Raw genomic sequence first — 12,072 nt, forward strand, 5'->3', positions numbered from 1 at the left:
ACCTTTTGATTAGTGAACAAATTCAGTGACCCAATATGCAAATTCTTTAAATTTCAGGTTAATCGGGTGAACATTGATTTTGCACAACCTTGACTTTTGACTTTTTTATCCAAAAAAACCCCAAAAACATCAGTACATCTCTAGCCAATTGGGTGAAAATTGCCGATTTTACACAAAAAATAATCGGTAAACAACAACGAAAAAAAAAAAATCAGCTTCTAGGTTTTGATTAGTGAACAAATTCAGTGACCCAATATGCAAATTCTTTAAATTTCAGGTTAATCGGGTGAACATTGATTTTGCGCAACCTTGACTTTTGACTTTTTTATCAAAAAAAAACCCAAAAACATCAGTCCATCTCTAGCCAATCGGGTGAAAATTGCCGATTTTACACAAAAAATAATCGGTAAACAACAACGATAAAAAAAAAAATCAGCTTCTAGGTTTTGATTAGTGAACAAATTCAGTGACCCAACATGCAAATTCTTTAAATTTCAGGTTAATCGGGTGAACATTGATTTTGCGCAACCTTGACTTTTGACTTTTTTATCAAAAAAACCCAAAAAACATCAGTACATCTCTAGCCAATCGGGTGAAATTGCCGATTTTACACAAAAAATAATCGGTAAACAACAACGATAAAAAAAAAAAATCAGCTTCTAGGTTTTGATTGGTGAACCAATTCAGTGACCCAATATACAAATTCTTAAAATTGGTGAATCGGATGAAACTTGACGATTTTATGTGATGCTGACCTTTGACCTATTGACATTTTCATCAAATTATTAATTTACCTTCTCCATATTCTCATAATAATAAGGCTTTGTTGAAAATGTGATGACAAAACTCAAATGGTAAATTTAAATTTCAGGTCTGATCATGTCCTTGTTAAAGTGGACATCTCTCTGACCATCCTCAGGGAGCCTGCTCAGCGTCGACGAGTCTGGCATTTCACTCAGGCCAACTGGCACGGTCTTCAAGCAGCCATCAATCATCTGGACTGGTCTCCCATCTCTACCACCTCTGACATCAACTCATCCTGGGAATTCTTCCAAAGTAAATTGCTCTCTCTCATGCACAGATTTATCCCATCTCGTCTTCAGTTGTCATACCCTTCCTCCCGTCCATGGTACACGGAATCTTGTGGTGAGGCTGTTGCCCAGAAACAACTTGCCTTCGTCTCCTGGAAAGCAAATCCAACGGAAGTAAATCTCATTTCCTTTCACAAAGCCCGAAACAAGTGTGTGTCCACCCTCAGGAGAGCCAGGAAACAATATCTCTCCGTTCTCAAGACCGAACTCTCTTATCTGTCTCCCTCTTCCAAATCCTGGTGGCGTCTGGTCAAATCCGTTTCTGGTGTTTGTTCCCCCTCCATCCCCTCCCTTACCTCAAACGGCTACACAGCTGACTCCGCACGTGAAAAAGCTGAATGCCTCAACTCTGTGTTTGCCTCTAAATCTTGTGTCCCAAACCCATCCCTCTCTGTACCCACCATACCCAGTCGTACCCTGCTGCTCCTGGACTCTGTGTCCTTTCCTCCTGACAAGGTGGAAAAGTTTCTGTCAACCCTCGACTCTGATTCTGCAACTGGACCCGACGGCATCAGCCCACGGGTCCTAAAATCCTGCTCTGCTGCTCTATCTCACCCTCTCTCTGTTCTCTTCACCCTCTCTTTTGCTCAAGGTCAACTGCCATCTGCTTGGAAATCAGCCAACATCACCGCTTTGCACAAAAAAGGTGCAAAAACAGATCCTAGCAACTACAGACCAATCAGCCTTCTCCCAATTATCAGCAAAGTCATGGAATCCATCATTGCTTCGGATATGAAATCTTTCCTCTTTTCCAATGGCTTGATCTCTGATCATCAATTTGGTTTCAGACCAGGTCACTCTACTCTGGACATGCTGCTTCTGCTGTCTCAACAATGGATGGAGGTCCTCAATGCCAAACAGGAAATTAGAGCTGTCTCCCTCGACATATCACGTGCCTTCGACACGGTCTGGCACCCCGCTCTGCTCACCAAACTCTCCTCCTTTGGTATCCATGGAAATCTCCACGCATGGCTGGCGGACTTCCTCTCTAGTCGTCGTCAACGTGTGGCCCTGAATGGGTTTCTCTCATCTCCTCTTCCTGTTCAGGCTGGAGTTCCCCAAGGCAGTGTTCTGGGCCCCGTGCTTTTTCTGGTCTTCATCAATGATCTCTCTGACTCTCTCGAAAATCCTCTCTATCTCTTTGCTGATGACTCCACTCTCTGCCGCTCCATTCCTCTTCCCTCAGATCGGCAGTCTGCTGCCTCCTCACTCTCTGAAGACCTGGACAAAATCACAGACTGGTCAAACAAGTGGAACATGTCTTTCAATCCTGACAAATCTCACACTCTTACTATGTCTCTCCGAAAAGATCGACTGGACAACCCTCCCATCTACTTTCTCAACAATCCTCTCCAAGAAGTTCTGTCGCTCAAGATTTTGGGTCTCACTATCTGCCATGATCTTTCTTGGGAAAACCACATTTCCAAGCTGGCCTCCAAAGCCAGTCGCCGACTGGGCATCCTCCGTCGTGCGAAGTCCTTCCTCGGCACACCTGAGCTCCTCACCACATACAAGGCTTTCATCCGCAGCTCAATGGAATACTGTTCTCCCCTATGGGCCGGTGCTCCTGCCTCACACCTAGCTCGGCTTCACGCTGTTGAAACCAAAGCTTTCAGAATTATTGGAATCTCCCGCGATGAAGCTATCTCTGAGGGCCTTTCACTCACTCACCGCAGGCAGGTAGGTGGTCTTTCTGTCTTCTACCGACTCCTCTCCGGCCTTGCACCCCCAGCTCTCTCTGTGCTCTGTCCCCCAAATATTCCTACAGGTCGCACAAGATCTGCCAGCAACCCTCTGATGGTTAAACTGCCGAAATCTCGGCTCTCTGCTCACCTTCACTCTTTCATTCCTCTTTTCTCCCGCCTCTGGAACAAACTCCCTCACTCCCTTCAATCCCACTCCTCCCTCCAGGTCTTTAAAACAGCTGTTCACCACCATCTCTTATCTTCCCCCATCCAAAACCTTGATCTTTTCTACCCCCGCTAATTCACCCCAGATCCACCTTGTTTGAAATTCCAACTTCTTTCCTGGAAGTCCTGGCAGTGTCCATATGTTTTATACCTCTCCCACCGCCCCCTTCCCATGCCCCCCCCCCCTAAAGCCCTCGCCCTCTCTCAGATCTCTCGATGTCTCCATGTCTCTCGGTCCCTGCTCTCAAATGTTGTGTTTGTGTCCTTCCCCCTCTCTCCCCATCTTGTCTACCGCTCCCGATGTTATATGTTTTATGTGTCGGTTTGTCTTTCTGTGTGATTAATGTTCGCTCTTTCACGAGCCTCGATCTTGTATACAAAAAAAAAAAAAAAAAAAAAAAGGAAAAAAAAAAAAAAAAAAAAAAAAGGTCAATTGGATGAAACTTGATGACTTTCGGTGACGCTGGCCCATAACCTTTTGACCAAATTATTAATTTGTCTTCTCTATACCTTATTATAATAGAGCAAACGTATATGGTTATGTATGTCGTGATGTTTATATGCGACGAAAACGTCTTCTTCTTCAAATAAAATTACCGCCCTCTTAATTAACCCTCTTAATTGCGTTACGACTGCTGAGACCCCTCAGACCTTTGACGACCCTTTAATTCCCCCAAAACCCTTCAGGCCACCAAGACCCCTGAATATCCAAAAGACCCTGAAGACCCCAAAGACCCAAAATGCCCTTCAAGGCCCTGAGGCTGAAAAAGACCCTGAATACACAAAATCACAAAAGACCCCGAAGAACAAAAACACCCCGAAGACCCAAAACACCCCGAAGACTCAAAGACCCAAAACACCCCGAAGACCCAAAGACCCAAAACACCCCAAAGACCCAAAGACCCAAAACACCCCGAAGACCCAAAACACCCCGAAGACCCAAAACACCCCGAAGACCCAAAACACCCCGAAGATCCAAAACACCCCAAAGACCCAAAACACCCCGAGGACCCAAAACATCCCGAAGACCCAAAAGACCCAGAAGACCCAAAACACCCCGAAGACGCAAAACACCCCAAAGACCCAAAACACCCCAAAGACCCAAAACACCCCGAAGACCCAAAACACCCCAAAGACCCAAAACACCCCAAAGACCCAAAACACCCCAAAGACCCAAAACACCTCGAAGACCCAAAACACCCCAAATACCCAAAACACCCCAAAGACCCAAAACACCCCAAAGACCCAAAAGACCCAAAAGACCCCAAAGACCCAAAACACCCCGAAGACCCAAAACACCGTGAAGACCCCAAAGACCGTTTAGACCCAAAAGACCCTTAAATACCCCAAATAACCAAAACACCCCAAAGACTCTTAAAGACCCAGAGGAAACAAAAGACCCTTAAGACCCCAAAGCCTCTGAAGACACCAAAGACCCAAAAGTCCCTGAAGACCCAAAACACCTCAAAGACCCAAAATACCCTTAAAGGCCCAGAGGATCCAAAAGACCCTGAAGACCCTAATGGCCCCGAAGACCCAAAACACCATGAAGACCCAAAAGACACCGAAATGGTCAAAGATGCCTACCCCTCTGAAATGACGTGTGGTGAGGCGCACGGAGCATGCCGAGTCACGCTAGTTATCATAATAAAGCTTTGGTGAAAATGTGATGACAAAACTCAAATGGTAAAAAACTTGTTTTTGTTTTTGTTTTTTTTTGTATACAAGATCGAGGCTCGTGTAAGAGCGGGAGACATACACATACATAACGTACACATAAATAACATAATAAAGGGAGCGGGAGACAAGATGGGGAGAGAGAGGGAAGCACACAAGTACAACAGTAGAGAACAGGGACATCGGGAGATCTGTGGGGGGCGGGGGGAAGGGAGGAGGCATGGGAACGGGGGAAGGGGTGAAGGGGACGTTACAAAAAAAGTTACAGACCGCGCGCACACCACACACACCACACACACCACACACACCACACACACAAGTGATTACAAAACCCCGTGCAGGGGATGGGCTAATAAATTTCCAATGAACGAAATATTAAACATGTATTTACAGATTACAAGTACTTTGAGGATGCATCAGCTGAATTTCATGACATGGAGGGTACTCTTCTTCCTCTGTGGCATTTCCATTATGAGAAAGCAAAAAAGCTGGCCGTCACTGCACTTTGCTGGTATTTGGAATCACACATGGATGCATTTGTATGATACACAAAGGTCAACTGGTTTAGCATATGCAGAATCTTTATTTATGGTTAGCAAGATGTTGGCATGTTTTATAGATGGCATTTTAGTATCTATTTAAAACGTCCCTTTAAAGAATTTAGGACTCGACCACAAAGTGTCACACTTAGGCTAGACAACTGACCTCGTGTCGACTAAACAAGGTGGAAGAGGCAAAATACTCCCTGTAGGTCAGTTAATGATCCAGAAGTCGATTTTTTTTTTGTTTAGCAAAACTTGGGTGCAGGCTTCTTCTATTCCTCTATCTGTGTACATAGCGATCTTCAATATAGGAATAACATGTTGAAGTCGCATGTGCATTTGCTGATTTGTCTGTTGTCTACCAATGTCCGTGTAATTCATGTGAAAGTACATTGAAGTTTACAAATGTCATATCGTCCATGTTCTATGTGTAGAAGCTCCTCCGTGAACCTCAAATCACTATTTAACGGGAACAGCACTTGGTAGAGAGCATACTCCGCCAAACTGAACCTGTCTGTGTCGCATAACCAACATCTCCACCAAATTTCGTCCAAATCCTTCCACAACTTTTTAAAATATCCTGTTCACAGGCAAGCAGACAGACAAACAAACAAACAAGAAATATGTCGTGCATAGCACGAAAGTTGCGAAATCCCTCAAATAAGTTGTTGACTTGTGGCCTATCTTGACCATTTGGCCTATCTTGACCTCAAAAATATTTGGTGGTTGATTTCAGTGATCTTAACATGCAAATCCTCTAACAATTTCAAGTCAATTGGATGAAAATTGACGATTTTAGAAATCTGCCCTTTTTTTTTTTTTTTTTAATTTTTTTTTTTTGTATACAAGATCGAGGCTCGTGAAAGAGCGAACATTTATCACACAGAAAGACAAACCGACACATAACCGACAAACCGACACATAAAACAAATAACATCGGGAGCGGTAGACAAGATGGGGAGAGAGGGGGAAGGACACAAACACAACATTTGAGAGCAGGAACCGAGAGACATGGAGACATCAAGAGATCTGTGGGAGGGAGAGGGCTTTGGGGGGGAGGCATGGGAAAGGGGGTGGGAGAGGCATAAAACATATGGACACTGCCAGGACTACCAGGAAAGAAGTTGGAATTACAAACAAGGTGGATCTGGGGTGAATTAGTGGGTTTTGGATGGAATAAAATTTTGGATATAAAAAGTTTTGTTTTGAATATAAAATAAAGTTTAAAATAAAATAAAAATAAAGAATATAAAATATAAAATATATAATAAAAATAAAGAATAAAATAAAGTTTTGGATGGATAAAAAGATCAAGGTTTTGGATGGGGGAAGATAGATGGTGGTGAACAGCTGTTTTAAAGACCTGGAGGGAGGAGTGGGATTGAAGGGAGTGTGGGAGTTTTTTCTTTTTGCTTTGACCTTTGACTTTGCTTTCTTTGTTGACCTTTGCACCTTTAGACCTCAAAAATAATTGGTGGTTGAATAAAGTGACTTGATATGTAAATCCTCTTAAAAACTCAAGCCAATCTGATGAAAATTCAGGATTTTAGAAATTCGACAATGTTGACTTTTAGACTATGTTGACCTTGACCTTTTGACCTCAAAATCAAAAAATAGGCTTCTTCCTTTTGACCAACTCAACCATTTGGTGAAATTTCATAAAGATCGGTTTAAAATTGTGACCTGTAGGCGAATGACAGACAAACAGAATAACGTACGAGACCAACCAATATACTTCAAAAATCTTCGATTTTCGCAAGTAACAAACAGACAAACAGCGAGGGGTGAAAACATAACCTCCATCCACCTTTGGTGACGGAGGTAAAAAAATATAGATACGTAGCAATGTTCCGAACATTAGCTTTGGTTTTCACATTATTAGAATCCAAATCCTAAAACATTTCTACTCCATTTTCAATTTGAACTCAACCTCTGAAATGTCAATAAAATATCCTCATCATTACCCTCGACCACCTTACAACTTGTAACAATATGCAAAGTCGTTGGATTACAAACTTCCTTACTTTGATTAACTTCAAAAAGTAAAACTACTCGCGCAGGTTCATGTTCCGTACTGCTAAACAGCAGGTTCATGCTCCGATTCGTGTTCAAAATATAACACTCAATTGAAATAAAGTTGTTTCTCAATCATAAACTGACATTTGCAGACACAGACAGACTCAGACAGACAGACAGAGACAGAGGGAACCAATAATTGCTTAACCCCACTTTTCGCTTCTTGTGCGAGTAGTAAAAATACCACCACATCGTTAACGCCACATTTAAGATAGTACAGTGTAACGTAGCCACAAATCTTCACATCTCAAGGATATCACTCATTAGTTTAAATCATTTATGAGAAAAGCCATTTTTAATTCGTAACAAATTATTGAAATTGGAATTTTGTAATTGGCTATTCAAGGGAATTTCATACTTATGGCAATCAATAGGTATGGCAGTGGGTGCAGTTTGTATGGGAAGTGACAATGACCTTCAGGACCCCAACATCATGACATGACACTGTAAACTGCCTGTGCCTGTGTGTAAGAAGAATGATGTAATAGACAAAATGGTATCAGCACTGTTGTGGTTGTAATTCACAACTTCTTGTGTGTTTCCCTTCCCCACACCCATCAGCTCGGTTTCCCTTGCCCCAACTCAGTGCAGGAGATAGCTAACACGACTTTCCGATGTATTCGGTGTTGGTTGCACAACACGACCTTGCAGGTTGCATTTTGAAATTAAATAAATATTGGTGACAGGATTAAGTGACAGAGCCAAATGCAAAGCCCTCATTGGCCGTGTTCGTTGTGTACGGACAATGGTCGCTCTTCAGAATTTACAATTACATACCAGTATACAAACGTTGCTATATTCTAGTGATCAGAACTTGCATTTGGGTCACAAACCTACACTACTTTAAATTAATTTTAATAAAACGAATCAAATATGGAGTAGAATCTGCAATAATAACATTATCGACTGCATATAGGGTGATGACATCACTGTTACGAGTGTTACGTGCTCCTCCCCAAACCCCGGTCACGGTGTACCTCCGAGCCCCGAGAGGAGTCACGGCAGAAAGATGTGTTATTCTGTGTGTCAAAGATCAATGGTGAAACCACACCAATTGTTACCAACAAACAAGTATTGTATTAAGATCACACGAGAATAACAGTACAAAAAACAATAGTAATCAATTGTACAACAAATATATCATTCCTATGATGGTACCATCAGTTTCGTACAATATAACTCACTGTGCTCCAAGTGAGCGAAAAGAACATCCCCAATGTCTCTGTCCTGGCTTCAAGCCAAAGTTGATCCACGCTCCAGTGATAGTCAGAACGATGTCGAATCGAGACCAGAATCCCGTTCGGTTGACAGTGACAGTCACGCTGCCAAAGATGCATAAAGGTGCCCTCAAGGCGACTGGGAAATCACCCCTTTGGATATGGACGTTCAACGGCTCCCTTTACGGCGAACCGCAAATTTCCACTCAAAATCCACGTTACACACACACACACACCAGCTTAACTTCTGGATGCGGTGAAATGGTTGAAGTGAGGCAAAGAGCCCAGAGTGATGGGAAATCAGGCGCGAGACAAAAACGGCCAACGGGCCTCTTCTCGAGGTGCAACTGCCCTCAAACAACGATTCTCTTCGGAATCAACCGCAAAACCTGACACGCAGGTTGATCTGTCACAGCGATAACAACTCTGTCGCAGGAATCCCTTTCCCGGGAAACCCGAAGTTCACTCGTGACCCTCGTTCGCCAAAGTTTGCTCAAGACCTCGAAGCAGCTCGGCTTCTTGTCCGACTCACTCGCTCCGCCTCCTTTTCCTCTTATTCGTCTTCGTCTTTGTCCGGTTCCGGTTTCTTTTAAAACATTAACTTTTTTTACCTTTTGAAAATAGTAATCTCTATTTCACTTAAACGACAACAATAGTAGTACATGCAACCAAAAATGTTTACAGTTGATGAGAACCACAACAACGGAAGTGACGAATCCGTAACAATCACTAGGAAACTTATCTTGGTAAGGACTAGTGATTAACTCTTTCGGATGCTTCCTCCACGAGCTCCTGTTTTGATTAAAGTGCATTGATTGAGTCACTGTCATCTGTTTATAACAATGTTGCTAACCTCGGGCTCCTGACTACGACGACAGGTAGGTTTCCCTCATATTGGCAATGCTATGATGAACTGCACTAGGTATGGCTGAGTTATAGCAAAGTGATGTTATGACCCTAGCAAACACTAGCAGCTGAGTTAAAGGATAAAATAGAGGGAGACTTGGACAAACAATAGGTGTGGCGAGAAATGAGGGGAAGAAGAGGACACATGGGGTGGACAACATGGATACAGAAGGAAACTCTCAGGAAGGGAAAACTGGAAATTTGGAAGGAGGGCTTGGGGTGGGAAAGGTGGGGTTAATGGAGGTAGAAAAGATACTGGTTTTGGATTGGGGATGATCTGACATGGTGGTGAACAGCCAACTTGAAGACCTGGAGAGAGGAACGCATCGTATGATTACATTATTGCATTGTATTATTAATTGTACAAAATACAACGTTGAACTATGTGTTGGGGATGATGGGAATATGACTGAATATCTGGAGAAATGGCGAAAAGCTCTGGAAGATCAGGATATGCAGATCAGTAGGCCAAAGACTCAATATATGGAATGTCAGTTTGAGCCGAGGAAAGAGGATTGGGCAGGAAGTGTAAGGATTTTGGGTGAAGACCTGGAGAAAGTGAGTAGCTTCAGGTATCTGGGGTTAGCTGGTCAGTGGTGAAAGAAGATGGAAATATGGAAATTAAGCAGCAGATTAGTCCTGGTTGGGATAATTCGAGGAAGTGTAGTGGAGTGTTGTGTTGTGGAAAAATACCGCTGCAAATGAAACAAAGAATTTACAAGGTAGTTGTGAGACCGGCTTTGTTACATTGTGCGGAAACTTGGGTAACATCAAAACTGGGGCAACATGTGCAGTGACAAAAAGGACAAGATTTGGAAACAGTACATCAGGGGGTCAGTGAAGATCGTCAACGCACCGGAGATAGCAACCGGAAGAGATTAAATTGGTTTGGTCATCTGATGGAGAGAGAGAGAGAGAGAGAGAGAGAGAGAGAGAGAGAGAGAGAGAGAGAGAGAGAGAGGAGAGAGAGAGAGAGAGAGAGAGAGAGAGAGAGAGAGAGAGAGAGTGAGTGAGTAGGCGGTGAGGCGAGTGATTGAGATGGCATTGCCAGGAAGAAGGAGAAAAGGAAAATGATTATTGTGAAGGAGCTGGGGCTCCCACGTCGATCGGAAGAATGGACGCGACAAAAAGCTGGAATTCATCTGAGTTGCTTTAATCGAATCAAACACTCAGGCACTCTGAAAACCCGTTTATCGGTCAGCAATATATATCTATTATCCCAGGGGGTTTGCCCAGGCCCGGCGCCAGGGGGCGTGGCCCAGCGTCCTGGCTGCGGCCTGGCAAGTTGAGGGCGAGCCTGCCCGGGCATGCCCGGGCATGCCCGGGCGTCCCGACCGAGGCCTGGCAAGTTGAGCGCGGGCCTGCCCGGGCGTCCTGGACGAGCCCGGCATGGTGATCGCTCCGCGTCCTTGATAGGTGCAAGGCGATTGTGACAACCCAGCGGCAGCCGCTACACACGTCCCCCCAGAATCGACTTGCACCGGCAGGGTCAACTTGAGGGGGGTCCTGATGACCTAGCCGAAGCGACCCCTGGCGGGTCGTGGGAGGGGGTCCGGTGAGGCGGTGGGCGGTCGAGTGGGGGGCACCGTGGACGGGGGGCGGCCTCGCCGCGGCGGAAGGGCCACCCGTGGTGGGTGGTCGACGTCCACGTGCGCCGGCTTGAGGCGGTCCACTGCAATCCGGTCCGACCTGCCGCCGATGTCGATGACGAACGACTTGTCGTCCCGTCGCAGCACCCGGAAGGGCCCGTCGTACGGCGGCTGGAGTGGCCACCGATGTGCGTCGTGACGCACAAAAACATACTCCGCTGTGCGGAGTGCTGGGGGGACGTAGGACTGGGGGTCACCGTGGTGGGATGTTGGCACGGGGGCAAACCGTCGGGCGGCCTCCTGGAGGTCCGAGCGCTGGTGAGCTGCGGACCAGGGACTGGTAGCGTCGGGCACGAATTCGCCCGGGACGCGTAGCACCTGGCCATAGACCAGCTCGGCGGTGGATGCCTGGAGGTCCTCCTTGGGGGCCGTGCGAAGGCCCAAAAGGACCCACGGCAGCCGGTCGGCCCAACCGCCGTCTTGAAGGCCGGCCATGAGCGCGGCCTTCATGGAGCGGTGGAATCGCTCGCACAACCCGTTTGCTTGGGGGTGGTAGGCCGTAGTACGGTGGAGCTTGACCCCCAGGTTGCGGGCGACCGCGCCCCACAGCTCGGAGGTGAACTGTGGTCCGCGGTCTGACGAGATGTCCGCCGGTGCGCCGAAGCGGGCGACCCAGGTGGCGATGAAAGCCTGCGCCACGTCGGCGGTGGTGGTGGAGATGAGGGGAACGGCCTCCGGCCACCTGGTGGTCCTGTCCACCATGGTGAGCAGGTGTGTGAACCCCCGTGACGGGGGGAGGGGGCCCACCAGATCCACGTTGACGTGGTCGAAACGTCGTTCGGGCACGGTGAAAGGTGCCAGCGGGGCCTGGGTGTGTCGGTGGACCTTGGCCCGTTGGCAGGCCGTGCAGGTGCTGGTCCAATCGCGGACGTCCCGACGAAGGCCGTGCCAGACGAAACGCGCCGACACCAGCTTCTGGGAAGCTTTCCGGCCCGGGTGGGAAAGGCCGTGGAGGGAGGCGAAGATGCGGCGTTGCCAGGTGACGGGCACGATGGGGCGAGGCT

At 46.3% G+C, this 12,072-nt stretch overlaps 2 protein-coding genes across 3 annotated transcripts in view; one reads left to right on the forward strand and one right to left on the reverse strand.

Annotated features, from left to right (window-relative positions):
* SUB1 (SUB1 regulator of transcription) overlaps positions 1 to 12,072 on the reverse strand; it is a 991,845-nt gene that overhangs the window by 167,590 nt on the left and 812,183 nt on the right. The gene's annotated exons all lie outside the window — the stretch shown is intronic.
* The window catches only part of DNAI1 (dynein axonemal intermediate chain 1), a 123,522-nt gene that overhangs the window by 71,001 nt on the left and 40,449 nt on the right, over positions 1 to 12,072 (forward strand). For both annotated transcript variants that reach the window (XM_078772947.1, XM_078772948.1), the window contains one exon: positions 5,072 to 5,189. In XM_078772947.1, the coding sequence (XP_078629073.1) occupies positions 5,072 to 5,189 (118 nt within the window). The remainder of the gene's footprint in view (positions 1 to 5,071; positions 5,190 to 12,072) is intronic.

This window comes from Myxine glutinosa, chromosome 2, assembly GCF_964187855.1.
Source record: "Myxine glutinosa chromosome 2, kmMyxGlut1.1, whole genome shotgun sequence".
Classification (NCBI taxonomy): domain Eukaryota; kingdom Metazoa; phylum Chordata; class Myxini; order Myxiniformes; family Myxinidae; genus Myxine; species Myxine glutinosa.